Genomic DNA, 27,901 nt, shown 5'->3' on the forward strand with positions numbered 1-27,901 from the left:
AGTAGCTAAAATGTCCCAAAAGGTAAAATAATATTCCTCATAATATTCCAAGGAGTTCATCCTTTCCCAGACACCTTTCCTTTTTTAAAACCTTTAAGAAATTTTAATGCGTCAACTCCTGTAAAATCCACTATTAAAACTTCCTGACTATTTATTGTTTCATCTACAATTTTTAAAAACTCTCATATTGTTTCTTTCTTGGTATTTTTTTCATTGTAAAGGTTTTTGTAAAAGAACACCCCCCCCCCCCCCCCACTAAGATTTTCTTAAAATTAAAAATTAAATATGAAATACAAGATTTCATTATATTATAATATTATATACCAATAGAACTAAGCAAATTAAGAATAATTTGTTAACATCTTGGTCTAAAACACTCTTACATAGTGAAAGAATCCTGAAGATGTCTTAGTTCTAATGGATCTTTGTGTCGAATAACGTGTTGAAGTGACTCAAGCAACCAGAGGTGTTTGTCTTAAATTTCTAAACAGAAAACCCAATAGTCTCAACATCAGTAACTTCTTACTTAACTGTGAACAAAAAAAAAAATCAAAATTGGCTAATATTTTGTAGTAGAATGAGAATGCTTGCTGAACTAATTTTGGAACTAAAGTGTTAAAAATATTCACCATCCTATATACAAATTATTTCTTAAAGAAATAATTTTTATTTTACAGTTTAGTTTAAACTGATATTTGCATGTGAAGTTTCAAATTCTTTTACAAGTGTGAAGTACCCTTCTATACAGAAATCAGGACGGTCCATTGTGATGTCAGAGAGTGATTTTACAGGGAGGAGCTGTGAATGATCTCAATTCATAGAAAGCTTTCAGAATACATAAATAGTAAGACTTTAGACAAGGTGAGCAACAAACAAGATCTGCTGCAGTACGATCTCCTTTTCAAGAACCTGCAGGACATCAAGAAGGTAAATGTAAGGAAAATGTAACCATAATATTTTAAATGAATTTAAGATAAAATGTTTGTACTGGATTTGTATTTTTATAAATGTTTGATACTTTATAAAATAAAAATGTACAACTATACAGAAAAAAAACAGAACAACCATAACTGTTTCAGCACCACAGAGATAATTGTTAAATCTTATAAACTGCAGTTTTAATCTTTTTAAATGAGCTCTGTGTGTAACTCCAGTAGCAGTAATGCTAGTAAATCTACTGAATAAAAAGATTAGCTGTAGAAAATGGAAATATAGTGGTACGTTTTCATTTCTATTTTAGTGAAATACTTTGTTCTACTTTGTTAAATTAAAGAAAAACCCCAGAGAAGTAGTTATACAGAAAAAATGAGAGTTTTAGTGGGCGGGGCTCTCCATAACCCGGATGAGGCTGAGCTTCATGGAGAGGACCTTTGTGATTCTAGCAACACTTGGCCAGAATCCAAAAAGATTTTCTGTCAAAATAAACGGCCCATTAAAATTATATAAAAATCAGTTTTGAGTCTGTAAATAAAATACTATAAACTAGTTTGAGAAAATAAAGAGTATAAAACTAATTAATAGCTATTTGAAACTGAAACACATTAAATAATATAGATAAAAGAAAAGGTAAGAAATTGTAACACAACTCTAAAAGTAGCATTATAAAGAAATTTCTTTGAGCTACTGACAGCATGTTTTATTCTAGGCGAACAGTAAAAATCTGTGGCTTTTAGCTATATTATTTAATGTAACATATGATGCTGGTTGTTAAATTATGTATTTTTAACAATGTAAAGCTGATCAAAGAGTGATGTCATAATGTTCCTTTTCTTCTTCTTCTTCTTCTTCTTCTTCTTCTTATTATTATTATTATTATTATTATTATTATTATTATTATTATTATTATTAGTGAAATTCCACCTCGTACCTGACCTTCTCCTCCTTTTAAATTTTATATTTTTACGAGCAAACTTTTATTTTGACGGGAAAGTCACGGATCTGTTTCTCCCGCAGCGCCGAAGGAAGAGCAGGATCAGCTGAACTACAGAAGGTATGGAGAAGTTTCTCTCTCTCTCTCTCTCTCTCTAGTGTTTTTATAATAATTATTAGCTGACTGATTTAACCGAAAACTCACTATTTTACTGTAATAGTAAACCTAATTGAAAAATCATTTTTAAACTGTTTACAGTATCTTTAGCTAGGCTGTTTTATTAAACAGCCCCTTAACTAATACATAATAATAATAATAATAATAATAATAATAATAATAATAATAATAATAATAATGCATGGCGCTTTGAGAAACTGGACATTGTTATGATACATCAAAATCATATATTTTATCAGAATGCAAAAAACTGAGAATAATTAGAATATAATAATCTGTTATTTGGCTATAATATTTACTACTGAAGCAAGTGTAGCACAGTAATAAAGTTCTACTGTAACCATATTAATATAATCTAATTAGCCATTTGTTTAATGCATTTTAATGGTTAATAATGTCTAAACTTGTCTTCTAATAATTAATTAAAGCATAACTTAATGATTTTACAGCGTTTTTTACTGGTGTAAGTGTAACAGAGTAATAAAATACCTTTGTTTTAGATGAACTTTATAAAATGAGGCACTTTAATGCTGTTAAATGAAGTTTTGGCGCCCCCTGCTGTTTAGTGGTGAACTGCAGTTAGGCTACGTTTGGTCTTTCTGAGCCACCGTACCTCAGCAGCGGTCTGTGTGTTTCTGTGCTGCGGGTAGGTGCTGAGCTCCGTGTTTTATGAATAAATAGTGGTTAAAAACATGTTTTAAGTTAAAAAATACTGCTATTAATTCGAGTATAAGACAGATTAAAAAGTGTTTTTGTAGAGAAATCACTGATTTATGTAATAGTTAAGAGTTTATGAGCTTATTTCTCTCTTCTCTGTTAGAAGTTAAGTGAGACTAACACGAGGCTCAGTTTTCCCTCCACTGTCTGTAGCTGTGCCAGCAGAATATCAGATAATCCTGTTATTATTATTATTATTATTATTATTATTATTATTATTATTATTATTATTTAACGAGAAATATTTTATTTATGTATTCAGCTCAGTCTTAACTGCAGAAGCCACTCCAGTAAAAAACAAATAAGAAAAGTACATATTGTTTTCCAGTTATCACATATAATGAAGAATGCACAGTTACTTGTTAATTGATGTACACTTACTGCAAGTGTTATCTGTAGTATAAATATTTTGGTAAACATATATAGATATGTCAAACAATATGAAGTAGTGATGGGACGATACACTTTTTTCAGCTCCGATCCAATACCGATATAAAACTGATATAAAATTGCTGATACCGATACTTTTAGTTTATTAATAGTACAATGAGTAAGGTTACATAATGAGGCTGAAACAGACCACACAGCCCTTTGAAGAGAATACACAAGTGCATTTAATGTAAATGCATTCCAAAGTCAATTATTTAAGACACTTTATATGCAAATACACAAAAGTTTCCTTTCAAATTAAATGTTTTAATTTTTATTAAATATAAAAAATAGTTAAACATAAAAAACGTTAAATATTAAATTCATGGCTTTTTTTGCAATGGTTGTGCATGAGACTTTTATTTTGACAGGTAGCGAAGAGGATTAGCTGCAATAGCTAACGGCTAACCGGCGGTGCTAACTGTATTTCCGAGCTGAATTAATCACTGTTTTAAATAACTGATTAATTTCTTACTGCTGGTTAGGGTTCATAGGATCTGTGGTTTGATATTAGATGTGGATTATGGCTGTAGTTCACTCAATATACTTATTTATTACATTCACAATGCCGGAATGCATTTGCTAGCTAGGCTAACAGACTGCAGATCTTCATAGAGATGGCTAACGGCTAACTGGCGATGCTAACTGTATTTCCGAACTAAATTAATGATTGTTTTTTAATAACAGATAGGTGTGTTTGTGCTGGTTAGTGTTTGTAGACCCTGTGGTTTTATAGTATATGTGAATTATGACTATAGTTTACTCCAGTCTGTAGTTATAATACCTTTTCAACACCGGAATGCAGCTGCTGTTCAGTTCAGTGCTAATGCTAGCTAGGCTAACAGACTGCTGGTGTTAATCTGTTTACCTCTCAGACGCTGACTTTACGTGTGCCGTTCTGCTGTACAGCGTTTCCAAAGTCTCCGGATTATCGACTTTTTTTTAGACAAACAGCTAAAGTTACTCAGTCAGCCGCAGACTGAAGCTGCTGGTGGTTCAGGGTAAACTGTTAAACTGGAAACCGGATCAGTGATGAGTTTCAGTTTAACGTTAAAGCGGGTTTATTGTCCAGCTCAAGCTGTGGACTGGAATATAAATCAGTAAGTGGATCGTCCGCGCCCGCCCGATATCCGATTCGTCGAATTACGTCAATATCGGCCCCCATACCGATATTGTATCGGATCGGCCCCATCTCTAATATTATGGAGTGAATTTTGTGCCAAAAGTTTTACGTAAAAAAATAAAATCCACAATCAAAATTTTAAGAATCAAAAGTAAAACATCTATGTTGCAAATTCAAAAGAGAAAAAATATATATCAAATATATATATTTAAATATACTTGGTTATTTTATTATTCTTTGCACTTATTTGAAAATTATTTTAGTTTGGATTTTGCCAGTCTTTGCTTTCATTTTTGGATTTTTTTGGATTTTCTGTGGATTTTTGTGGATTTTGCTGCTAAAGACTTTTGCTTCTGGAATCTCTCCTTTGCTTCTGCTTCATTTTTTTGGTTCTGATTTTTGGCACACTTTTCACGGGTGGGCGGGGCTTAGAAGAAGGCGTTCCCCTTTAATCTCTATTGGTCACCTACCCTGAACCCTCGTCTGAGACAGACCACGCCCACCCCGCCAGCTTCAAGCGCTCTTCCAAACATGGCGGAGCGAACGGGGTTCAGCTCACAGCAGCACCAGCAGGTACTTTTCCAATTAAATTTCATACAGACGTTATGTTTAATGTTATATTTCTTTTTTAAGTAAGTGTTTAACTCTATTAAGATGCTCATGTTAGCGGGGTGTGCTAAATATCCATGCTTAAATTATACTAGTTAGTTAGTGAACACTAACCTACCTAGTCAGTGAGTTAGCTAGTTTACCTAGGTCATCTGGTCAGTGAGTTAGTGGGTTAGCTAAGCTAGTTAGGTTACCTAGTCAGTGAGTTAGCTAGTTAACCTAGGTTATCTGGTCAGCGAGTTACCTAGCTACTTAACCTAGGTCATCTGGTCAGTGAGTTAGTGGGTTAGCTAAGTTAGTTAGGTTACCTAGTCAGTGAGTTAGCTAGTTAACCTAGGTTATCTGGTCAGCGAGTTAGCTAGCTACTTAACCTAGGTCATCTGGTCAGTGAGTTAGCTAGCTACTTAACCTAGGTCATATGGTCAGTGAGTTAGCTAGCTACTTAACCTAGGTCATCTGGTCAGTGAGTTAGTGGGTTAGCTAAGCTAGTTAGGTTACCTAGTCAGTGAGCTAGTGGGTTAGCTAAGCTAGTTATTATGCCCCAGGGTAAAGCCAAGTAAGTGCTGGTTAAGGTTAACTAGCTAACTCACTGACTAGGTAACCTAACTAGCTTAGCTAACCCACTAACTCACTGACCAGATGACCTAGGTAAACTAGCTAACTCACTGACTAGGTAGGTTAGTGCTCACTAACTAACTAGTATAATTTAAGCATGGATATTTAGCACACCCCGCTAACATGATCATCTTAATAGAGTTAAACACTTACTTAAAAAAGAAATATAACATTAAACATAACGTCTGTATGAAATTTAATTGGAAAAGTACCTGCTGGTGCTGCTGTGAGCTGAACCCCGTTCGCTCCGCCATGTTTGGAAGAGCGCTTGAAGCTGGCGGGGTGGGCGTGGTCTGTCTCAGACGAGGGTTCAGGGTAGGTGACCAATAGAGATTAAAGGGGAACGCCTTCTTCTAAGCCCCGCCCACCCGTGAAAAGTGTGCCAAAAATCAGAACCAAAAAAATGAAGCAGAAGCAAAGGAGAGATTCCAGAAGCAAAAGTCTTTAGCAGCAAAATCCACAAAAATCCACAGAAAATCCAAAAAAAATCCAAAAATGAAAGCAAAGACTGGCAAAATCCAAACTAAAATAATTTTCAAATAAGTGCAAAGAATAATAAAATAACCAAGTATATTTAAATATATATATTTGATATATATTTTTTCTCTTTTGAATTTGCAACATACATGTTTTACTTTTGATTCTTAAAATTTTGATTGTGGATTTTATTTTTTTACGTAAAACTTTTGGCACAAAATTCACTCCATATAATATTAAGCAATGTTTAATAAAAGTAGCATAATAAAGAAATTCATTATTTTATTTACTGGCAGCATCTTTTATATTAGGCGAATAGAGTATATTGATAAACCGCAAAACTGTATTACCCAGCAACACTTGTTTTAGTACAGATACTACAGATATTACAGTTAAACCTCTAAAATCCACTGTTTTTGTTAATTCTCCTAGTATAAATCATGCTGTTAGTGGCTAAAATAAATATATTTTTCCTTATAATTCTATTTGTTTTAAAGAATTATGTGTTCTGGATCAGAATATTATCATAAAGTATCGGTGTTAAACTGTATTTCTAAACAACACTTGCTTAATACAGACATTACAAACAATTCAAACAAGAACCTGATTTCAGCTTTGTGATGCTACCAAAATAGCCTAGAATAAAATAACATTTAATTTTTATTTACAACCAGTTACTTAGCTGACAAGCTAAAGTTATCAGTGATTTGTTTATCCGGGTAGCTAATGTTAGCTAAAATTGCAAATGGCTAATGCTAAAGTAGTAGCTCGTGTTAGCTAGCTAGCTAAAGGTATCAACATTTTTTAAATCGGTAGCTAATTTAGATAGCTAGCTAAAGTTGCAAGCACTTTATAACAGGTAGCTAATGTCAGCTAGCTGCAAGCATTATATTTCCAATAGTTAATGTTTGCTAGTTGCAAGCGTTTTATAATCAGTAGCTAAAGTTTGCTTTCTAGCTAAAGGTACCAGCAGTTTTTTAATTGGTAGCTAACATTACTGAAATAAAAAAATATATATTTTTAGAATTACACTACTGCAACAAAATGAATATTTAATGGTATTATTTCATACGATATGATATGGCACATATCACATGAGATATTAAATAATGCAAGAATTTTATCAGATTTGTATCAGAAGTTAATGATCCAGAATGTCATGATTCTAATAATGCACTCTGAATATCTCCATATATCCAGGATTAAAGTAAAATAAATGATACTGGACAGATATAATCTGTCTCTAGTAGATATATAATGAGGGATTGAGAAACAGTGTGAATTTTTCTTTTGCTAAAAACAACATAAAAAAAAGTAGTACCCTGACATGGTAATTAGGGGTGGGTGATATGGCACAAGGGTATAATATTGTTCACAATATTTCAAAATGCTGGTACGATTTCACACAGTGGTGTGAAAAAGTGTTTGCCCCCTTCCTGCTTTCCTGTTGTTTTGCATGTTTGTCACACTTAAATGTTTTGAAACATTAAACCAATTAAAAGTTTAGTCAAAGACAACACAGGTAAACACAAATGCTATTTTTAAATGAAGATGTTTATTATTAAGGGAGAAAAAATCCAAACCTACATGGCCCTGTGTGAAAAAGTGATTGCCCCCTTGTTAAAACATACAGTCACTGTGGTTTCTGACACCTGAGTACACTGTCTCTAGTCACACCCAGGCCTGATTATTGCCACACCTGTTCTCAATGAAGACATCACTTAAATAGAACCTGCCTGACGAAGTGAAGTCCACCAAAAGATCAAAAGCTACACATCATGCCGAGATCCAAAGAAATTCAGGAACAATTGAGAAAGAAGGTGATTGAGCTGGAACTGGACCTTCCCAGAAGTGACCGGCCACCCAAAATTAACACAAGCATGCAGCGACGACTCAAGTCCCAAAAGACTCCACAACAACATCCAAAGACCTGCAGTCCTCACTTGCCTCAGTTAAGGTCAGTGTTCATGCCTCCACCATCAGAAAGAGACTGGGCAAAAATGGCCTACATGGCAGAGTTCCTGGATGAAAACCACTGCTGAGCTAAAAGAACATTAAAGCTGGTCTCAATTTTTCCAAAACACATCTTGATGATCCCCAAGATTTTTTGGGAAAATATTCTGTGAACCGGTTTTGCGGCACCAGGGCCTAGAAGACCTGCTGTGATAAATGAATGAAACTATGAAGTCTGCTGTCTACCATAAGATCCAGAAGGAGAATGTCTGACCATCTGTTCGTGACCTCAAGCTGAAACGAACTTGGGTTCTGCAGCAGGACAGTGATCCAAAACACACCAGCAAGTCCACCTCTGACTGGCTGAAGAAAAACAAAATGAAGACTTTGGAGTGGCCTAGTCAAAGTCCTGACCTGAATCCAATTGAGATGCTGTGGCGTGACCTTAAAAAGGCTGTTTATGCTCGAAAACCCTCCAATGTGGCTGAATTACAACAATTCTGCAAAGATGAGTGGACCAAATTCATTCACAGCGTTGTAAAAGACTCATTGCAAGTTATCGCAAACGCTTGGTTGCAGTTGTTGCTGTTAAGGGTGGCCCGACCAGCTATTCGGTTTAGGGGGTAATCACTTTTTCACAGGTTTGGATTTTTTTTCCTCCCTTAATAATAAACACGTTCATTAAAAATAGTGTTTTGTGTTTACCTGTACTATTTGTCTTTGACTAATATTTAAATTAGTTTGATGTTTTTTCACACCACTGTACATGTAAATTCTACCTCACTATATATGTAAATTCTACCTCACTACCTCACCATTGTATTTATCCATAAACGACAAAACCCGGACTACAACTATAAAGTAACGTTACGAATATGAAGCTAGCTAGACACCAGAGCGTCAAAATAAGACGCTACTTACTTGCCTAACAAGAAGACGGACAGCTCGGCGTCTGTTTTCAGCTGTTTAGTGTCTGTTAGCTCACGCCAACGAGTGAAAGAGATTCCTATATTTATTCTTGTCTGGTCTCTAGGCCGATTAGTCTCTTTTTCTGGCTTTCACAGACATTGTCCTTCTCTTTCCAGCTTCTAGTTTAACTGACTGTCACAGGCTGCATTTTATTAAGCACACAGTGGGTTTGATCTGTGTGTTTTGATTCAGAGACGAGTCTTTTTAACCAGCTATCAGAAACTCATCACAGTATACATGGTTAGCTCTGTTACCGTTCTTTTAGAAAAATTGCCAGATACGTTTTAACATCAGAGCTGCAACTCACTGCAGGAACTTAAAAATTCTCCCCAGCGAGACAGAGGGGGGTGGGGCTTCCCTACTCGCGCTTCGTGAAAAACAGCAGGCTGATAGGCTGTTTCTCCTGAAACGCAGAACTTTATCCTTGAACTGGCTCCGTGATTAGTGTTAAGAGATTTTCCGTTTATCATTAATGATACAGCTGAGCTGAGCAAAATGATTCTGAAGCCCAGGCCAGGGACGCCCCTGGTTAGAACTGCAGGGTGGAAAGCAGGTCGCAGTTCTCGAAAGAGGCAGACTTACAGAGTCTGGTTTGCGCTCAGAGGAGCTCCGGCACAGAGACAAGAGGACCACTATTCCTTCTATTACACCTCTGCAGTGGTACAGTGGACTCTGCAGCACTGTAGTGAGTCAGAAGCTGTAACTTTACTTCTTTAAAAAGTTCAGTAATCAAGGAAATCCTTCCTAGTGTGCCTTTAAATAAAGATACTCAGGGAAATGTAAAACAAGTATCTTCTGAAGACCAACTTTGAGTCTTTTACCCAGAACTAACAAAAGGGAGAAAACACGAGAATACCCCAAAAGAAGGTGAAACAAAAAGCTTCTAGTGAGACCGGAACAGAATAAAGACTGTCTTTCTGAACAGTGGGCAGACCTTATAAAGGCACTAAGCAGGTGTCTGCCTGATTATTGCAAGTGGCAAAATGTGGCCTCCCTCTAATGACTGGAGGACCACCAGGTAAAGTACAGAAGCTTTTATGGTAATATGAAGATGTCCCAGTAGTTTTGTCAATATAATGTAACTGATTTAGACAGTTCTCTTAAGTTTATTGACATGCTTTTATTTTAATATTCAATGGCATATTTCTTTTTTTTTTTTCAGAAATGAAAATATTCTCCTGAAATTCATCACCAACAACCTGGATATTTTACTAAAAGCAATGTTAAACTGCTGAAAGAGGTGAAGCAGAAGCCGTCCTGAAGAATCTCCAGAACACGCAGAAATTGTTGCATTTAACAGACAAATGAAGCCAAGTCCTGACATGGAGAAACATCAGCACTCTGTCAAGAGTTTAATTAAACAGAGTAATCTCAAAAAACACCAGCATATTCACAAAGGAGAGAAACCGTATCACTGCTCAGACTGTGGGAAGGGTTTTACTACACAGAGTAATCTCAAACAACACCAGCGCATTCACACAGGAGAGAAACCAAATTACTGCTCAGACTGTGGGAAGAGTTTTACTCAACAGAGTCATCTCAAAATACACCAGCGCATTCACACAGGAGAGAAACCTTATCACTGCCCAGACTGTAGAAAGAGTTTTAGTCGACAGAGTCACCTCAAACTGCACCAGCGCATTCACACAGGAGAGAAACCGTATCACTGCTCAGACTGTGGGAAGAGTTTTACGGATCAGAGTAGTCTCAAAAATCACCAGCGCATTCACACAGGAGAGAAACCGTATCACTGCTCTGACTGTGGGAAGAGTTTTAATCTATTGAGTACTCTCAAAATCCACCAGCGCATTCACACAGGAGTAAAACCATATTACTGCTTACAGTGTGAGAAGTGTTTTTCAAAAGCGAGTCATCTCAAAAATCACCAGCGCATTCACACAGGAGAGAAACCTTATCACTGCTCAGACTGTGGGAAGAGTTTTAATCATCAGAGTAATCTCAAAAATCACCAGCGCATTCACACAGGAGAGAAAACTATCCCAAATCTTTTCCACTGCAATTAAAAGTGCAAATCCTAAATCTTTCAGACAGAACACCTTATCCTACACAAATGTTTCACTTTGTCACTTGGGACACGTTTCACCAGTGGATATAGCGGGATATTTGGTTGTTGTATTACTCAAGATTTATACTCGTTTTCTTATTAGTCGTGATGGGTAGATGAGGCGCCATGAAGTGTTTCGACCCATAGGGAACCTGTATTGAAACTGTCAAGTCAAGTCAAGTAGTTTTATTGTCAATACTGCATGTGTACAGGACATACAGAGAATTGAAACTACGTTACTCTCCTTCCCAATTTTACAGCTAGTACAGATAATAGATATAATAAAGGAGAATGGGAGACACTATGTGTACAATACAGCAGGGACACAAATAGACATACATGAGACAAAAACAAGGTGCAGTAGTGTGGGGGAGAAATAGATATAAATATAAGTTAAAAAAAAAGAAATAGATATATAATATAAAAGAGTGGGAGACACTATATGTACAATACAACAAGACACAATAAACATACGTAAGACAATAGTGCAATAATGATGGTGATTGAGATGGAATGACAGTATAAATAGTAAATAACAGTAGTGCAAATAGGGTATATCGTATATAGCTTAAGGCTGGTAAAGTGAATGGGTGCCTAAGTCCTTAAAGTTCACAGTTTAATTAAGTGGAATTAAAGTGCGTATTGACAGTGCAAGTATAGCAGTAGTGCAGGTATTGTGTAGTGCGAGTCCGTTTGGAAGGGACCAGTACTTTGTGCATTGTAGTGCAGAGTTTCAGTACTGTATTAGTGGGGGGTCAGGATGCTGAGTGAGTGTGTGCTGGGGGCAGGATTGGGATGGGGGGTAGACCAGGAAGAGAGTTCAGCATCCTCACAGCCTGATGGATGGGGCTGTCTCGCAGTCTGCTGGTCCTTGCCCCGAGACTCCGCAGTCTCCTCCCTGATGGCAGCAGGCTGAAGAAGCTGTGTAGTGGGTGGGAGGGATCTCCTGCCAGACGGAGGGCTTTCCGTGTGAGGCGGGAGCTGTACAAGTCCTGAAGGGAGGGGAGAGAGATGCCAACAATCTTCTCAGCTGCTCTCACAATGCGCTGGAGGGTTCTGCGGCAGGATGCTGTGCAGGCCCCGTACCACACGGTGAAACAGCTGGTCAGGATGCTCTCGATGGCCCCTCTGTAGAAGGTGGTCATGATGGGGGTGGGGGCTCCAGCTCTTCTCAGCTTGCAGGGAAAGTAGAGATGCTGATTTGCCTTCCTGGCCAGTGACGCTGAGTTGGTGCTCCAGGAGAGGTCCTCTGTGACATGCACACCCAGGAACTTGGTGCTGCTCACCCTCTCCACAGCAGTTCCGTTGATGAACAGAGGAGTGTGCTGTGTGTGAGTTCTCCTGAAGTCCACAACAATCTCCTTGGTCTTCTCTGTGTTCAGAGAGAGATTGTTATGTTTGCACCAGGTGGCCAGGCGGCTCACCTCGCTCCTGTAGTGTGACTCATTGTGTTGCTGATGAGACCCACCACTGTCATGTCATCTGCAAACTTGACGAAGAGGTTGGAGGTGTGTGCTGGTGTGCAATCGTGGTTCAGCAGAGTGAACAGAAGGGGGCTCAGCACGCATCCTTGGGGAGCCCCTGTGTTCAGTGTGGTGATGCTGGATGTGCTGCTGCCAACCCGCACTGCCTGTGATCTTCCAGTCAGGAAGTCTAACAGCCAGTTGCACAGTGAAGTGCTCAGCCCCAGACTGTCCAGTTTGTGTATGAGCTGTTGGGGGACGATTGTGTTGAATGCTGAGCTGAAGTCAACAAACAGCATTCTGACGTAGGTGTTCTTCTTGTCTAGGTGTTTGAGGGCTGAGTGCAGAACAGTGGAGATGGCATCATCAGTCGAGCGATTTGACCGATATGCAAACTGGTAGAGGTCCAGGGAGGGGGGGAGCGAGGACTTGATGTGATGCATGACTAGTCGTTCGAAGCACTTCATGAGGATGGGGTGAGTGCAACTGGACGATGGTCATTGAAACAGGATGGCGATGCCTTCTTTGGGACAGGGATGATGGTGGTGGCTTTGAAGCATGTGGGAACCACCGCCTGACTCAGAGAGGTGTTATGGAAGTCAGTATAAACCTCTGCGAGTTAGTGAATGTGTTTGGAATGAGTATGCTTGTGGACTGTTTTTTTTTCCAAAATTTTTTTGGGTGTATACCTGAGTTTATCCTGGGTGTATTTGGGACTTCATTCTCATGTTTGGCGCTATAATGCCTCAGCATTGAGGGGGTGGACTTGTTTAAATAGGACAGTTCTGTCAAACAAATGTGACATTTAACCTGCAGAACATAATATGAATAGTAAGCTAAGAGTCAATTTGAGATGAATTTGGATTCAGATAGATCAAGTTGAAGCTCTGAAAGGAACCAAATTAAACAACAAGCAATTAAACAAATACCTTATTGTCTAATGTAAGATCAAAATGGTCCCACACAGCAGAAAACTTTCTTTTTACTTGAGGCTGTTCCATAGTTTTAGATGAAAAAGATGATGTATCGCTAAAGTGTATTGAATTTTTTTTGGAAGATGCATCCCGACGGATGCACTTCCTTTTAAACACAGTTTGACACATTAATGTCCTTTCGAAACTGTTTGAGTATCGGTCATGTGACTTGCTGAAAGAGATGCGTGCACTGACGTGGGGTTTGCTCTAGGAGCTCGGCGCATGTGCCGACGCATCACTGTTGCCGAACCCATCACTACTTATTAGATATCGTATCTTGTTTTTATAATCTCCAAAGTTACTTAGAATATCCAATTCATTTAGTTCCTTCATTGTTTTTATCCAGTACCAAATGTTATCTTTGTATTGCTTCACCTCTATATTTACTCATCTGTTTGTTTAAATAAACAGCTTTTATATTGCATATCTGCAATCTCTGTGGTTTCTCAACATATGGTTGACATGAAACCTATAGGCCTAAGATTGTCTTATGTTATTATTTGTTAAATACTCAAAGTCGCCCAAAGGAGAAATGCAGTGTGAAATGGATTTGGTTAAAGTGAGACATAATAGTCAGTTTCAGATTGAAATTTAGAAAGAAATTGATTTTTTTTTTATGTTTCAGACTTAAAATGGTTAAATAAACATTTACTTCCAATAGTAGAGTAGCATGTGTGTATCACTTGTATTCCTATGTTTATAAAGTTTTTTTTTTATTGTGAATGCTTATGTGTTGTGTTTTTTTTTTCCTGTTTTACTGACTATTATTATTGGTAGCTAGCCTAGCTATAGGTTTAGACCACAGCATTAGGATTCAAGCAGATTTTATTGTCATTCGCATCACATGTGGAACGAAATTGTGATCTCACGATCCAGTTTACACCCAAGAGCTGTTGTTAAAATAGATATATAGATAAAATAAGATAGCAAAATAAAATAGAGTATACAAAATAGATAAAGATAAATACCCCCAAAAACATAAATAGAGAGAGTACACAGGTAGCAGCAACATAAAGTCCAGAGTGCAAGTGTGCTATGGCAGCATGATAATGAAATTAGAGCAGTAAAAGATAAAGTGTCTCAGTGCAGTTTAAAGTGACAGTGTTTGTAAACAGTAATTTGTCCTTGTGTGTCAGTGCAGTATGTTGTTTAGGTGGAGTTTAAGAACCTTACAGCTATTGGAATGAACCTGTTTCTGAGTCTGGTTGTTTTGCACTTGATGTTCCGCAGCCTCCGTCCTGAGGGGAGTGGGACAAAAAGTGAGTGTGCCGGGTGGGTGGGATCCTTCCTGATGCAGGTGGCCCTCTTCCTGCATCTGGAGGTGTAGATGCTGGGAGGCTCCAATAATCCTCTGTGCAGCATTTACCACCCTCTGCAGAGCTTTCCTGTCTGCAACAGAGCAGCTTCCATGCCACACATTGATGCTGGAGTACATGACTCTCTCCACCACACATCTGTACGAGAAGGTGAGGACTACGCTCCAGAGTCCAGCTTGTCTCAGCCTCCTGAGGAATTAGAGCCGCTGATGTGTCTTCCTGACCAGAGTGGAAGTGTTGCTCCAGGTGTGGTTGCTGCTCAGGTGCACAGCCAAGTACCTGTAGCAGTCGACCACTTCCACCGCAGATCCTCCAATGTGCAGGGGGATGTGGGCATGCTGGCCCCTTCTGTCCACAATCATCTCCTTCGTCTTCTTTACGTTGATGTAGAGGTTGAGACCCATCACTGCGGAGCTCTTGGGGACTGGGATGATGGTGGCAGTCTTCAGGCAAGTGGGGACAGCTGCCTGGATTAAGGAAGCGTTGAAAATGTACGCCAGAACTTATTGAGAGCCTCAGGCAGGGATGGGTCTTTGGAGCTTTGTGCAGCGTTGGATTTGTAGTCCGTGATGCACTTGATGCCCCTCCACATGCTCTGTGTCTCCTGGGAGGAAAAGTGTCCCTGGATTTTCTGAGCATATGCAGCTTTTGCCCTGCTAAGTCCAACAGTCAGCTCTCTTATAGCCCTCCTGAGTTCATCTGAGTCACCGGACCTGAAGGCAGTACCCCTGACTTTCAACAGAGAACGGTCCTCTGCGTTCAGCCAGGGCTTCTGGTTCGGGTAGCAAGTCAAAGTCTTGGTGGCAATGACATCCTCCACACACTTGCTGATGTACCTGAGAACAGTAGATGTGTATTCCTCCAGATCCTGCTCCCCCTCACACTCAGCAGCCTCTCTGAAGACCTGCCAATCTGTGCAGCCGAAGCAGTCCTGCAGCACAGCGTCGCCATCACTTGGAGCGCGGTTTGGAGCGCCACAGCGGGGGATGGTATGCGGGGACCAGCATGACAGAGATGTGGTCGGAGAGCCCAAGGCGGGGGAAGGCTCTGTACGCGTCCCTCGTGTTGGTGTAAACACGGTCCAGCATGTTATTACCTCGCGTTGGGATGTTCATGTGTTGGTAAAACCTTGGCAGCGTGTTCTTCAGTTCTACTGGGTAAAATCCCCCGCTACCATGTAGAACGCGTCCGGATGCTTGTTCTGAAGCGAGCTGATGTCATAAAGCTCCTTCAGCGCGTTGTTAGCATGAGCATCTGGTGCCATATAAACCTTGAACACCGCCAAAAGTTAAACACATGCTACTCTACCTTAGGAAGTAATTGTATATTTAACCGTTTTAAGCCTGAACCATTAAAAAATATATATTTCTCTCTGAATTTCAATCTGAAATGGACTATTATGTTTCACTTCAACACAAATCCATTTCACACTGGAGTTCTCCGTTGGGCGCCTTTGAGTATTTAACAAATAATAATACAAAACAATCTCAGGCCTATAGGTTTCATGTCAAACATATGTTGAGAAAACACAATGAGATTGCAGATCTGCGATATAAAAGCCTTTTATTAAAACACACAGATGAGTAAATATAGAGGTGAAGCAACACAAAGATAATAGTTGGTACTGGAAAGAAACATATAAGAAACTACATTATTTGGATATTCTTAGTAAATTTGGAGATTAAAAAACCTTCAGCAATATATAATATTCAATAAGGAAAAGATAAGCGAGTATAAAACTTGAGTAATACAACACAGCCAAATATCCATCTATATCCCTCTATGGTAACAGATTTTTAATCAGACTGAACCATAGACAAATGAGAACAACAGCAGAGGGAGTAAATGAGCCCGCAACCTTACTACATATATATATGTATATATATATATACATATATATATATGTATATATATATATATATATATATATATATATATGTGTATATATATATATATATATATATATACACATATATATATATATATATATATATATATATATATATATATATATATATATATATATCTGCATCTTCTTGTGGAATGCATGGATCAGTAAGTTATTAAAACACTGCATGTCATGATACAAAAGACTGAAAAAACATGGAATTTACTATACATGGAATTTACTATACGTTGTAAAATTACAGAGAAAATATACAAGGAAATGCTGTAATTTGGGCGTGTCTAGTTGTACAGGAGCAAGAAGCACTCATTTCAGAATCTGCTACTATTTCCTCAAACCACCAGAGACACCAATGTATCAAACATTATTAAACTATTATTTAGCTTAACTGTTCCATATGTAACTCATGTTCATATGGAACAACTGTTTTAACTCATTTTCTCAACACAGAATAACATCAACTGTTTTAGCACCACAGAGATAATTATTAAAGTCTTTAAACTGCAGTTTTAATCCCTTTTAAACAAGCTCTGATTGTAACTCAAGCATCAGTAGCAGTAATGCTAGTGACTTTACTGACTAAAAAACATTAGTTGTAGAAAATGGAAATATAGAGGCACGTTTTCTGTCCTATTTAGTGAAATACTTTGTTCTACTTTGTGAAATTAAAGGAAACCCCCAGAGAAGTAGTTATACAGTGTTTTAAATGAGAGTTTTAGCTTTTTACTCCATTGAGCTCCATGCATTGAGGACTCCCTCGCGGGCTCCCTCTAGCGGTGATGGGGTATAATGTGATATAGCGGGGGAGGGGGCGGGGCTCTACATAACCCGGATGAGGCTGAGTTTCCGGGGTCTGTAGCTGGAGCGGAGACAGAGCAGGATCAGCTGAACTACAGAAGGTACGGAGAATCTCTCTCTCTCTCTCTCTCTCTCTCTCTCTCTCTCTCTCTCTCTCTCTCTCTCTCTCTCTCTCTCTCTCTCTCTCGTTTACAGATCATAAACAGGATAACGGAGCCTCACACTCCTGCCTTCCCTCCCCCACATCACTAATACACACCTGAGATTAATCTGAACTAAACCTGAGATAAATCAGTTTTGTGGAAATTCCTTCTTAAGTATGTGTGATAAGTCTCTACTCATTTCTTAGCTACTCTAGTTTAGATTGTTTAGTTTAGTTTAGTTTCAAAATTTCCTTCTACTAAATCCAGTTTCACAGTTGCTGGGAAGTCATGTGACTTTCCCGTCAAAATAAAAGTCAGCTTGTAAAATGTTAAATTTAAGAATGCATGAATTAATGATTTTAGTGATTATAGCAAGGAGAAGTTCAGGTAAGAAGTGGAATTTTACTAAGTGACGTTAATTGGCTTACTGATTTAACAGAAAACTTGCTATTTCACTGTAATAATGAACATAAAAATTACAATATATTTAGCCCCGCTGTTATTAAGAAATCCCAGCTAAACCATTACTGTTGAATACAGTCTCCATACAGTGCTTCTTTAAAGATACTTAAATAAATAAATAGTTAAATGACTCTTAACAAGACAGTATCACATATTACTAAATTACCAATGTTTAAAAATTTAGTAGATCCTGTTAATTATGATATGAGTCTTTAGTTAAAGGAATTTTAATGGTGAATAATGTCTAAAATTTTTTCATGTAATAACTAGTTGAACCATTAATTAAAAATTGTACAATGTTTCTTACTGTTGTAGGCAAAGTTAATTGATGTAAACTTATTGGTAATGTTATCTGTATTTAAAATATTTTGTTAAACATATATAGATGTGTCAAACAATGTGATTTAATGTTTAACAGAAGTAACATTATAAAGAAAAATATATTTATTTCAGCTGCTGACAGCATGTTTTATACTGTACTATTTCACAATCGTACATTTTAGTACCTATTTTATTATCTATATTATTTCATGCATTTATAAGTTTGAAAAAGCTTTTAATTAGTTTTAAACTTTATCAAACTACTTAATAATATATATTTTTACAGATATAAAACAGAATATTATTACATATCAGGGGGACTTTTATTTTGACAGAATCGTTTAGGATCACAATAGGCCATCGCAGTTGTGTAGTCATTTTGTAGTTGGTGACATGTTGTTGTTTATGCCCATATTTGGGGTTTCATGTCTGAACTGTTTTTGTAAATGGCAAAAATGAACAGGCTTTTCAAAAACTCGCCTCTATCTAAAGCTGGGCGATATGGCCCAAAAAAAAAAATCTTTTATTTATTTATTTATTTTTTTATCCGATTTTCGATTTAAACAGATTTTTTTCCCCTACTAAAAATGAAATTAAAGAAATTGTTAAAAACTAGTTTTTATTTATTTAGTTTTCACTTAAATGGTTAAAATGGTTGTGGTTAAAGTGCTACCAGAAACAAGCAAAAACCAGAAACAATGCAAAACATCTGGTAACTTTTCGAAAGCTAGTTTAGGTACTGACACAATGCACCCTCAAACTTAAAAAATAAATAAATAAACCCATCCTCAAAGAACAAATAGAAAGAAATAAAATGGTGCCCTTTTTGATAAAACTTACAAAATAAAAAACAAGTACAATTAAATATGCTATTAAGTAAAAACTTTTCCCCTTTGGGCTTGAATTGCAAAACAAAGCTTTTAAAGTGCCAGTAGTGTTCTATAAAATGAGATGATCTTTTCTCATTAATATGCAAAAAATCATAAACTGTAGTGCATACAGTACCTGGTACGTAGTTGGAAGATGTGTCAGGGACAGTTGCTTGTTTTACTTTGGATGGTGTGCTAGTGCCGTTGCTGCGTTCATTCCTTTGAGAGCAGCACTTTTCCCACTCCGCTTCAGTTTAAGGTGTAGAGATAAATTTGTCGTGCTGCTTCGTTTAGAAGCAATCGGTTTAAACACACCTTACAGCGAGGACCTGTTTGGTCCACGTCCGACGCCGCAAAACTGAACCAACTCCAGATCACGGAGCGAGTTGCTCCGTTTTCGGGCACGAGTTCTGCCGTCATGTGTGTGGGGTGCCTGGGGGCGGGAGAGAGAGAGGGGCGGGGGGTGCGTGTGGGAGAGAGGGGCGGGGCTAAGCTCACTCTGAAGTACAGGAGCCCACAGGGGAGCTTCGGTGGTGAAAATTAAAACTCAGAGAAAATCGATTTTCATAAAAACACATCGTCCTTAACTGTAAATTAGAATTAATCAAAAAATCGATTAATCGCCCAGCTCTACCTCTATCACATTCTGTGCTGAATACATATGTTTAGGACCCTGTACTTTTATTTTCCTCCTGAACATCACTGGATCCTCTGAATTACGAGATCGTTTAGTTGTCGTAATTAGAATAATGCTAGAGTTTAGCTAATGCTACAGTGCACTGAACTGACCTCACAGCACAGCAGCACAGAATGTGAGGGGACTATCAGAGATTAGGGATGTCCCGATCCAGCTTTTTGAATCGATCCGATACCGATAATTATATGCACTTCCGATCCGATACTGATATCGGCCGATACCGGCCTATCCGAGCATGTATTAATGTTTAAAGTTATTTAGCCAACGTACTTACTGTTGTTAAACTCATGTTGAAAACATTTTACTCTTGATAACAAGTAGCCAGCTGAATAAGGTGTGTTTGAATAATTAGGTGTGTTTGGTTGGTAAGGAGAAACTGACCTGTTAATTTAGCAATTAATAAACTAAAAATAGACAAAATAATAAATAACAATGAGAAATGGTGACAGTAAACCAAGGCTTAAAAAGTGCAAATAATATTGTAAATTGTATTTAAAAAAGCAAAACACACAAACTGAGTAGAAAATAGTCTATTAACAACATCAGTACTCTTGAGTGCTGTACTCATCAGTGCTTTTGAACAAGTGTAAACCAAAGCTTAAAAAAATCAGTGCAAATATTGTAAACTTTTTATGAGCAAAATGCCTTCTACTCCCCAGTCTCCTCAACACTTTGCTGCTCCAACCCCATCTACAGTCCCCATCCCTTCAGTTCCAACTGTTTGCCCTGCCTGCAGTCCGAGCATGATGGGGAGATTCTTTTTATACAAAGACGAGCATTTCAATATGCTCAGGTGTCAGCTTGCTCCTGTGTTAGTAATGTAACCATAATATAATAAATATTTTGTCTAAGCAATTAAAGCTAAATTATCAAAATAAGCTACGTTTCACACAGTTTTACCTTTTAGTTGCATAAATAAGAAACATAACATGTTTCATAAACTTCTTTATTTGCAAATAATTGTGAAATTTACCCATACCCACTAGTTGAGATGTGATACTACAATAAGCATAATGACACTAAAAACACAACAAGCAAACATCATAATGTTAAGAGAGAAAACTTTATTAAATTCAAAGAAAAAAACTCCTCATAAAGGGCGCTAACGCTGCCTCTAGCCGGTCTGACCGGAGTTCATCTTTCTCGGCCTGGGGAGATGCTATGCTTGTGTACTGAAGGTGTGCTGAAAAATGCGGACCGGATTTTACTCCCACTGGCAAAAACACAGCAAAAACTGGAATGAACTATCTAAATGGGTGCGCTGGAAAACCCGGATAGGACTTTTAAAAAAACTGGATCGGCATTTTTCGCGTCCGATCCGATCCAAATATCGGATCGGGACAAGCCTATCAGAGATATAACACTGGCTGTAGAGCTCCGGTCAGATCACGATTTGGATTATACATATACATTCCATACTGAGCTCACTGCTCATAATATTACTTGCTCAGAAAAAAAGAAAAACACTATATTTGAAAGTCATTCACTAAATGTGTATTTACAGGACAAATTATAAGAAGTGATGATATTTAAGGTGGAATGGGAAATTAATTAGCTAGAGTGAGCTAACGGACAATGCCTAAAAACGATACAAAGATACATTTTGTTCAGATAGCTGGTTTCCAGGCTTTAGTAAGATTTAGTTAGTTTTTTTTTTTTTTTCAGATTTTTCCCCATTTTCTCCCAATTTGGAAATCCAATTGTCCCACCCCTTTGTGCGTCCCCATCACCAGTGACGCATGTGACCTTCGGAGGATGCGGACGAGCACACGCCTCCTCCGACATGTGTGAAGTCAATCATCCCTTTTTTCGAGCTGCTGCGGATAAATCATTGCCTGAGCAGCTAGCGTACTCGTAGGAAAGCACAGCGGCTAGGCTCCAATTAATCCTCTCACAGACGCCTCGTGCCGCCCAGCGCCACCTTAAGTGTGATGGGGAGAGAGCACCATCTACCCACCCCAGAGGGAGCAGAGCCAATTTTGCTCCCTCTAAGCACCGGCATCTTGATGGCATGAGCGGGGGTTCGAGCCTGCGACCTCCTGCTCATAGTGGCAGCGCATTAGACCGCTGGACCACTCAGCGCCAGATTTAGTTAGAGTTGATGAAATTGTGGGTAACGTTAGCTTCTGTAAAACTGCAGCAGGTCTTGGAGCTGGTGTAGAGCTTCTGCTGCTCTCTGGCTCTGCAGATGAACTTAGGCTTTGAACCGATGTTGTGATACACCACCGTGTCCACTATATTAATTTGATAAACAAATCAGTTAAGCCATTGATGTGGAGCTGCACTTTTCTGGGTAAAAATCACAATTACACATTTCTCAACACATTTTCATTTGTGTTTTTTATTCTTAAAAGATTTTGATCTACATATAACAAAAAATATATGTACGTGTCTTGAACACAGGAGTGCATATCACTGTTAGCCTGAAGCTACTGTGGTGGAAGTTAAAGTGAGCTGCAGCAAATCAGAAAATTTAAAATATTTATAACATAAAATAAGTGTGACAGGTAGGGGGCGCTAGACCACCAAAAGTTAGGAGTCAAGACCAGAAAGAAGAAAGAGTCCACTACAGGGACACTTTATTTAGCATATAATTCTAAACAAGGTACACAGCCACAGGCTGGGGCAAGTAGGGCGTTATCAAAACGTAGACGTGGAAAATAAGAAATTAATGAAGTAAATAGACAAAAATATATATATATATATAACGCCCCTTAGATAATTAATTTTAACAGGGGCAAGCAGATAGCTTGCCTCCTATTTAGGGTTAATAGGGGAATTTAAACAAATAGCAGAGGTGGGCTAATTCTAAAGCCTCTAAGAGGGAGAAAAAGGAATACAAGCAAGGCGCAGCGTTTGTAGCCTCGGAGCTTGAATTTCAGTAGAGGCTTGTGGCTTCTTAAGCAGCCTGGCGTAGCTTCAACTCCCGGATTAGTCACACAGCGTTTAGTCAGCTGGTGGAGTAGAACCAACCACCCCGAGTTCAGTTCGCTTCCTCCAAAAACGCTGTTCAGCTGCGTGCCTCAGTGTCTGGCAGCCGTGTGTAATCGTAGCGTCCCACCCCCCTAGCCACGAGGTCTTGGTGCCTTTCCAAAACACTGAACCAGCAGGAGCGTTCAGCACCCTGGACTTTTTTTCTTTCTAACAATCTAGGAAAGTTCTCAGCTTCTAGTGAGACCTGAAATGAATTTAGACTGTCTGTCTGAACAGTGGGCCATCCTTATAAAGGCATTAAACAGGTGTCAGCCTGATTCTTGCAAGTGGGGAAAAGTGGCCTCCCTCTAGTGGTTGGAGGACCACCAGCGCCCCCCTTACACTATGGACCTACAATGGGAAAAAGTACAGAATCTTTTTTGATAATATGAAGATGTCCCAGTAGTTTTATCAATATGTTTTAGGCAGTTCTTTTCAGTTAATTGACCTGGTTTTATTTTAATATTTAATGGCATTTTTCTTTGTTTTTTTTTTTCAGAAACAAAAATATTCTCCTGAAATTCATCACCAACAACCAAGATATGTAACAAAGAGCAATGTTGAACTGCTGAAAGATGTGAAGCAGAAGCCATCCTGAAGAATCTCCAGAACACGCAGAAATTGTTTGCTACATTTAACAGGTAAATTAAGCCAAGTCCCCACATGGAGGAACATCAGCACTCTGTCAAGAGTTTTACTAAACAGAATGATCTCAAAAAGCACCAGTGCATTCACACAGGAGAGAAACCGTATCACTGCACAGACTGTGGGAAACGGTTTAATCAACAGAGTCATCTCCAACGACACCAGCGCATTCACACAGGAGAGAAACCGTATCACTGCTCAGACTGTGGAAACAGTTTTACTACACAGAGTGAACTCAAAATACACCAGCGCATTCACACAGGAGAGAAACCTTATTACTGCTCAGACTGTGCAAAGCGTTTTAATCAACAGAGTCATCTCCAACGACACCAGCGCATTCACACAGGAGAGAAACCGTATCACTGCTTAGACTGTGGGAAGAGTTTTACTGCACAGAGTGATCTCAAAATACACCAGCGCATTCACACAGGAGTAAAACCGTATCACTGCTCAGACTGTGAGAAGTATTTTACTACACAGAGTGAACTCAAAAAACACCAGCGCATTCACACAGGAGAGAAACCGTATCACTGCTCAGACTGTGGGAAGAGTTTTAAACAACAGAATGATCTTAAAAAACACCAGCGCATTCACACAGGAGAAAAACCGTATTTCTGCTCAGACTGTGGGAGGAGTTTTAATCGACAGAGTACTCTCAAAAAACACCAGCGCATTCACACAGGAGAGAAACCGTATCACTGCTCAGACTGTGAGAAGTGTTTTAATCAACAGGGTGATCTCAAAATACACCAGCGCATTCACACAGGAGAGAAACCGTATCACTGCTCAGACTGTGGGAAGAGTTTCAATCGACAGGGTGATCTCAAAATGCACCAGCGCATTCACACAGGAGAGAAACCGTATCACTGCTCAGACTGTGGGAGGAGTTTTAATCAACAGAGTCATCTCAAAAGACATCAGCGCATTCACACAGGAGAGAGACCGTATTACTGTTTCAAGTGTGAGAAGTGTTTTACTACACAGAGCCATCTCAAAAAACACCAGCAAATTCACACAATTTAGATACCGCATCACTGCTCAGACTGTGGAAAGAGTTTAACTACACACTCATCTTAAACTGCATCAGTGCATTCACACTGGAGAGAAACCGTATCACTGCTCCTACTGTGGAAAATGCTTTATTGAACAGTCATCTCACACTGCAGGGGATGATGTTTCCATGTTGTTTTCATGTATGATTGAATATCTACAGTACAGGCCAAAAGTTTGGACACACCTTCTCATTCATTGCGTTTTCTTTATTTTCATATCTATTTCGTCACTGTCCTATGAAAAACACTTATCTCCATTTTTTATGATTTTTAGTCTACTACATAATTTGAAACTATTTAAATTTTTAAACTGTCACTTACGCTGTGCCAAAATTTCTTGATGAACGGACCAATAGAATCTCTTCAAAATTACCTGAAATAAACTCTTTTTACATTGACTTCCATTAAAAGTTTGCAAGGTTTTTTCTCTCTCCTGTAAAGTTGAACAGCGACGATTTACATTGTAGACTCACTGAAGGCATCAAAAGTATGAATGAACACATGGAGTTATGGATTCAACAAAAACAAACTGAAAACATGTTTTATATTCTAGTTCTAGTTCAAAATAGCCACCCTTTGCTCTGATTACTGCTTTGCACACTCTTGGCATTCTCTCATTGAGCTTCAAGAGGTGGTCACCTGAAATGGTTTTTCAACGGTCTTGAAGGAAGGAGTTCCCAGAGGTGTTTAGCACTTGTTGGCCCCTTTGCCTTCATTCCAGCTCACCCCAAGCCATCTCGATTGGGTTCAGGTCCGATGTCTGTGGAGGACAGGTCACATAATTCCATGTGTTCATTCATAGTTTTGATGCCTTCAGTGAGAATCAACAATGTAACTAGTCATTAAAATAAGGAAAATGCATTGAATGAGAAGGTGTGTCCAAACTTTTGGCTTGTACTGTACATTTGTTAATGCCTACAGAGATCTCCACCACTTAGTCGAACATGTTGTGGTTTAATAAGTTTTAAACATTGTCATACATGGTACCGCTAACTCCATAAACTAAGAACATATATTTCATAATCCTGATATTTTTAACCTTTTTCGTGATATGAATTGTAAAAAATTGTAAGAAAACTTTACTCATTTACAGGTGCAATGCATTGACCTTTAGAACTAATAATATGAAACATTTAAAGAGTGTGGATTTTATAATTCCAGGACATGCTTGGTTAAAAAATTGAGTATGTATCTTAAAACATATTGTAGATTTCTGAAGTTGTGATCCACAGAGTTGATCAGAGTTTGATTTACTTTTCTTTCGGACAAGCAGTTAGCCAGGTCTAATTTTAAATTACTAATGAACCAATAGAAGCACATTCATGTAGGTTTCTCCTCACACCAGTAAGAAGATTGGAGTCTCAGTGAAAGGCCAAAAGACCATGGAACCTATCACAGCATTTGATACTAACACAGAGTAATTCAGACTTTGCAGGGCAGACAGAGCCCATTTTTTAGAGTAGTTGCGGTAGGAGTTAAGTTCTGAAGATGGGAGAGTTCTCCCTAAATGATATAGCTGTTAGGAGTAGATTAGGAATCTTAGTTTACAACTAAATGTTTAGTATCAAATCTTCAGTGCCTATGATTATAAGGTTTTGAATGCATTTAATCTTTTTTTCTAGTATATGCAGATTTATTTATTTCCATTAATTTCTAGTATCTCTGTTTTCACCCTGTGGAAGCCAACCTCAGTTTGCTAAGACTAGCATAGCTTAGGTTAATGCTATTAACCGCCAGGCCCCCACCCATATGAAAAGAGAAGGGGAAAACACCACCTGAGGAACTCCAGAGAGAGTGCTCCCAAAATTGAGACCCAGAGCCACAGAGAGACGACACTGTTCCGGGTACTGCCGGGTGGACTGGAGGAGCATCCAGACCCCGCAGAGATGCCAACAAAATCCTTTCCAGAGGTTAAATAAAATACTCCAGCTGTAGTTCTCATACTGAAATCCACCCACTCCAGACTTATGTATGGAGTAAAGTTCTCCTTCACTCCATCTGCTGGTGTTCTCTTTGGTCTATGGTTCAGTCTGTCTGATTTAAAATCTGTTGGCATAGATGAATACAGAGGGATATTTAGTTGTGTTGTATTACTCAAGCTATATACTCCTTTCCTTATTAGACATGATATCCCCAAAAGTTCCCCAAGTTCCCTAAGAATAAAGTTATATGATCGTTTTTATCCAGTACCTATTTGCTAAGTGCGGACCACGCCTAAAGAAGTAGAGAAAGAAGAAGAAAAAAGGGGAGGGAACTCAGGGAAATTTGGGCTGGAGTTCTGAACTGCGTGCTTGAAGAAGCGTGCAGTTATATCCCCCCCTTTTTATTTAATAAGAAGTGGAAGAGTAGAAAAAGGGGGTTGTTGGGGAGGAGGTGGGTTGCGAACTTTCGTCACGAGAGATAGTTAGTTAGGGGAGGTATTTATAGGACGCTTGATTGATACGGGGTGGAGTTAGAACGTAGAGTTCGGGCGTGGTCCTTCTCCCAAACTTTTGTTATTACATAACATCATCTATTATCTTTGTATTGCTTCACCTCCATATTTACTTTTATATATGTTTGTTTTAATAAAAAAAAACTTTGATATTGCAATATCTGCAATCTCAGTGTGTTTTCTCAAGAAATGGTTGGTAACTTCTCTGTGACCTGATGGATCTTCAGAATGAATTATGTTATTATTTTGTAAGTACTAACTGGCACCCAAAGGAGAATTTCAGTGGAAAAATGGACTTGGGTGAAGTAAACAGTAAACCTAGCAACTCCTTAGCAACCACCTAGCAATTGCTTAGCAACACCATAGCAACCACCATGGATACCATAGCAACACCTTAGCAACCACCTAGCAACTGGTTAGCAACATTATAGCAACCACCACAGATAGCATAGCAGTGCATAGCAACCATTGACAGTATATATTAACTGGACCAAGCCATCCCACTGATTTCAATGGAGCCAGGTGAGGCCAATCGTGTCACTTCCTGATCGGCTTCTCGTGGGGCGTTAACCGGGAAAGTGAGAGAGTGCGCAGGTGCCAGCATGATGCGAATCTTCCCCGTGCCGTGCAAACAACTGTACTGTTTATAGGAGCTGCACAGAACTATTCACTCCAAAAAGAACACAGTGAGAACTTTTATTGAATGAACAGCAGATATAAACTAGAATTACTGCAAGCCAATATCAGTCCACGGATTTACTGAAGATTATTAATAGTTTGTCTATATAACAAGCATTTAGAAACTCTGTAATGATAATAATAAATGTGTAATATAAACTATAGT

The 27,901-nt window shown here is 38.5% G+C and overlaps 7 protein-coding genes and 1 pseudogene across 14 annotated transcripts in view; 4 read left to right on the top strand and 4 right to left on the bottom strand.

Annotated features, from left to right (window-relative positions):
- Positions 1 to 16,134, top strand: part of LOC125801510 (zinc finger protein 239-like) — a 177,663-nt gene extending 161,529 nt beyond the window's left edge. For 2 of the 3 annotated variants that reach the window (XM_049478305.1, XM_049478306.1), the window contains exon 2: positions 10,102 to 16,134. In XM_049478305.1, coding sequence (XP_049334262.1) covers positions 10,244 to 10,963 — 720 coding nt within the window. In that variant the 5' untranslated portion in view covers positions 10,102 to 10,243 and the 3' untranslated portion in view covers positions 10,964 to 16,134. Of the gene's footprint in view, positions 1 to 2,644; positions 2,694 to 10,101 lie in introns of those variants that run through there. The other variant, XM_049478307.1, reaches the window with a different exon arrangement.
- The window catches only part of LOC125780501 (zinc finger protein 239-like), a 1,096,042-nt gene that overhangs the window by 825,455 nt on the left and 242,686 nt on the right, over positions 1 to 27,901 (bottom strand). The gene's annotated exons all lie outside the window — the stretch shown is intronic.
- Positions 1 to 27,901, top strand: part of LOC125801297 (zinc finger protein 665-like) — a 326,993-nt gene that overhangs the window by 268,567 nt on the left and 30,525 nt on the right. The window lies entirely within an intron of this gene.
- Positions 1 to 27,901, bottom strand: part of LOC111188255 (zinc finger protein 239-like) — a 219,167-nt gene that overhangs the window by 171,918 nt on the left and 19,348 nt on the right. The gene's annotated exons all lie outside the window — the stretch shown is intronic.
- LOC125801494 (zinc finger protein 239-like) overlaps positions 1 to 27,901 on the bottom strand; it is a 296,877-nt pseudogene that overhangs the window by 125,934 nt on the left and 143,042 nt on the right.
- LOC125801190 (gastrula zinc finger protein XlCGF26.1-like) overlaps positions 1 to 27,901 on the bottom strand; it is a 305,433-nt gene that overhangs the window by 62,891 nt on the left and 214,641 nt on the right. The gene's annotated exons all lie outside the window — the stretch shown is intronic.
- Positions 1,943 to 27,901, top strand: part of LOC125801305 (zinc finger protein 501-like) — a 221,371-nt gene continuing 195,412 nt past the window's right edge. Inside the window, exon 1 of one of the 2 annotated variants that reach the window (XM_049477818.1) lies at positions 1,943 to 1,990. The gene's annotated coding sequence lies outside the window, so the exon portion shown is untranslated. Of the gene's footprint in view, positions 1,991 to 17,536; positions 17,563 to 27,901 lie in introns of those variants that run through there. The other variant, XM_049477819.1, reaches the window with a different exon arrangement.
- Positions 17,476 to 27,215, top strand: LOC125801333 (zinc finger protein 271-like). Its single transcript, XM_049477889.1, has 2 exons — positions 17,476 to 17,562; positions 23,426 to 27,215. Exon 2 carries the CDS (start codon positions 23,590 to 23,592, stop codon positions 24,592 to 24,594), a length of 1,005 nt encoding a protein of 334 aa, XP_049333846.1. The 5' UTR covers positions 17,476 to 17,562; positions 23,426 to 23,589; the 3' UTR covers positions 24,595 to 27,215.

This window comes from Astyanax mexicanus, chromosome 4 (assembly GCF_023375975.1).
Source record: "Astyanax mexicanus isolate ESR-SI-001 chromosome 4, AstMex3_surface, whole genome shotgun sequence".
In the NCBI taxonomy this organism is placed as follows: domain Eukaryota; kingdom Metazoa; phylum Chordata; class Actinopteri; order Characiformes; family Acestrorhamphidae; genus Astyanax; species Astyanax mexicanus.

Excerpts from the sequence above, each read along its gene's own strand:
- LOC125801333 (XM_049477889.1), top strand. The coding sequence starts at position 23,590 with ATGGAGGAACATCAGCACTCTGTCAAGAGTTTTACTAAACAGAATGAT.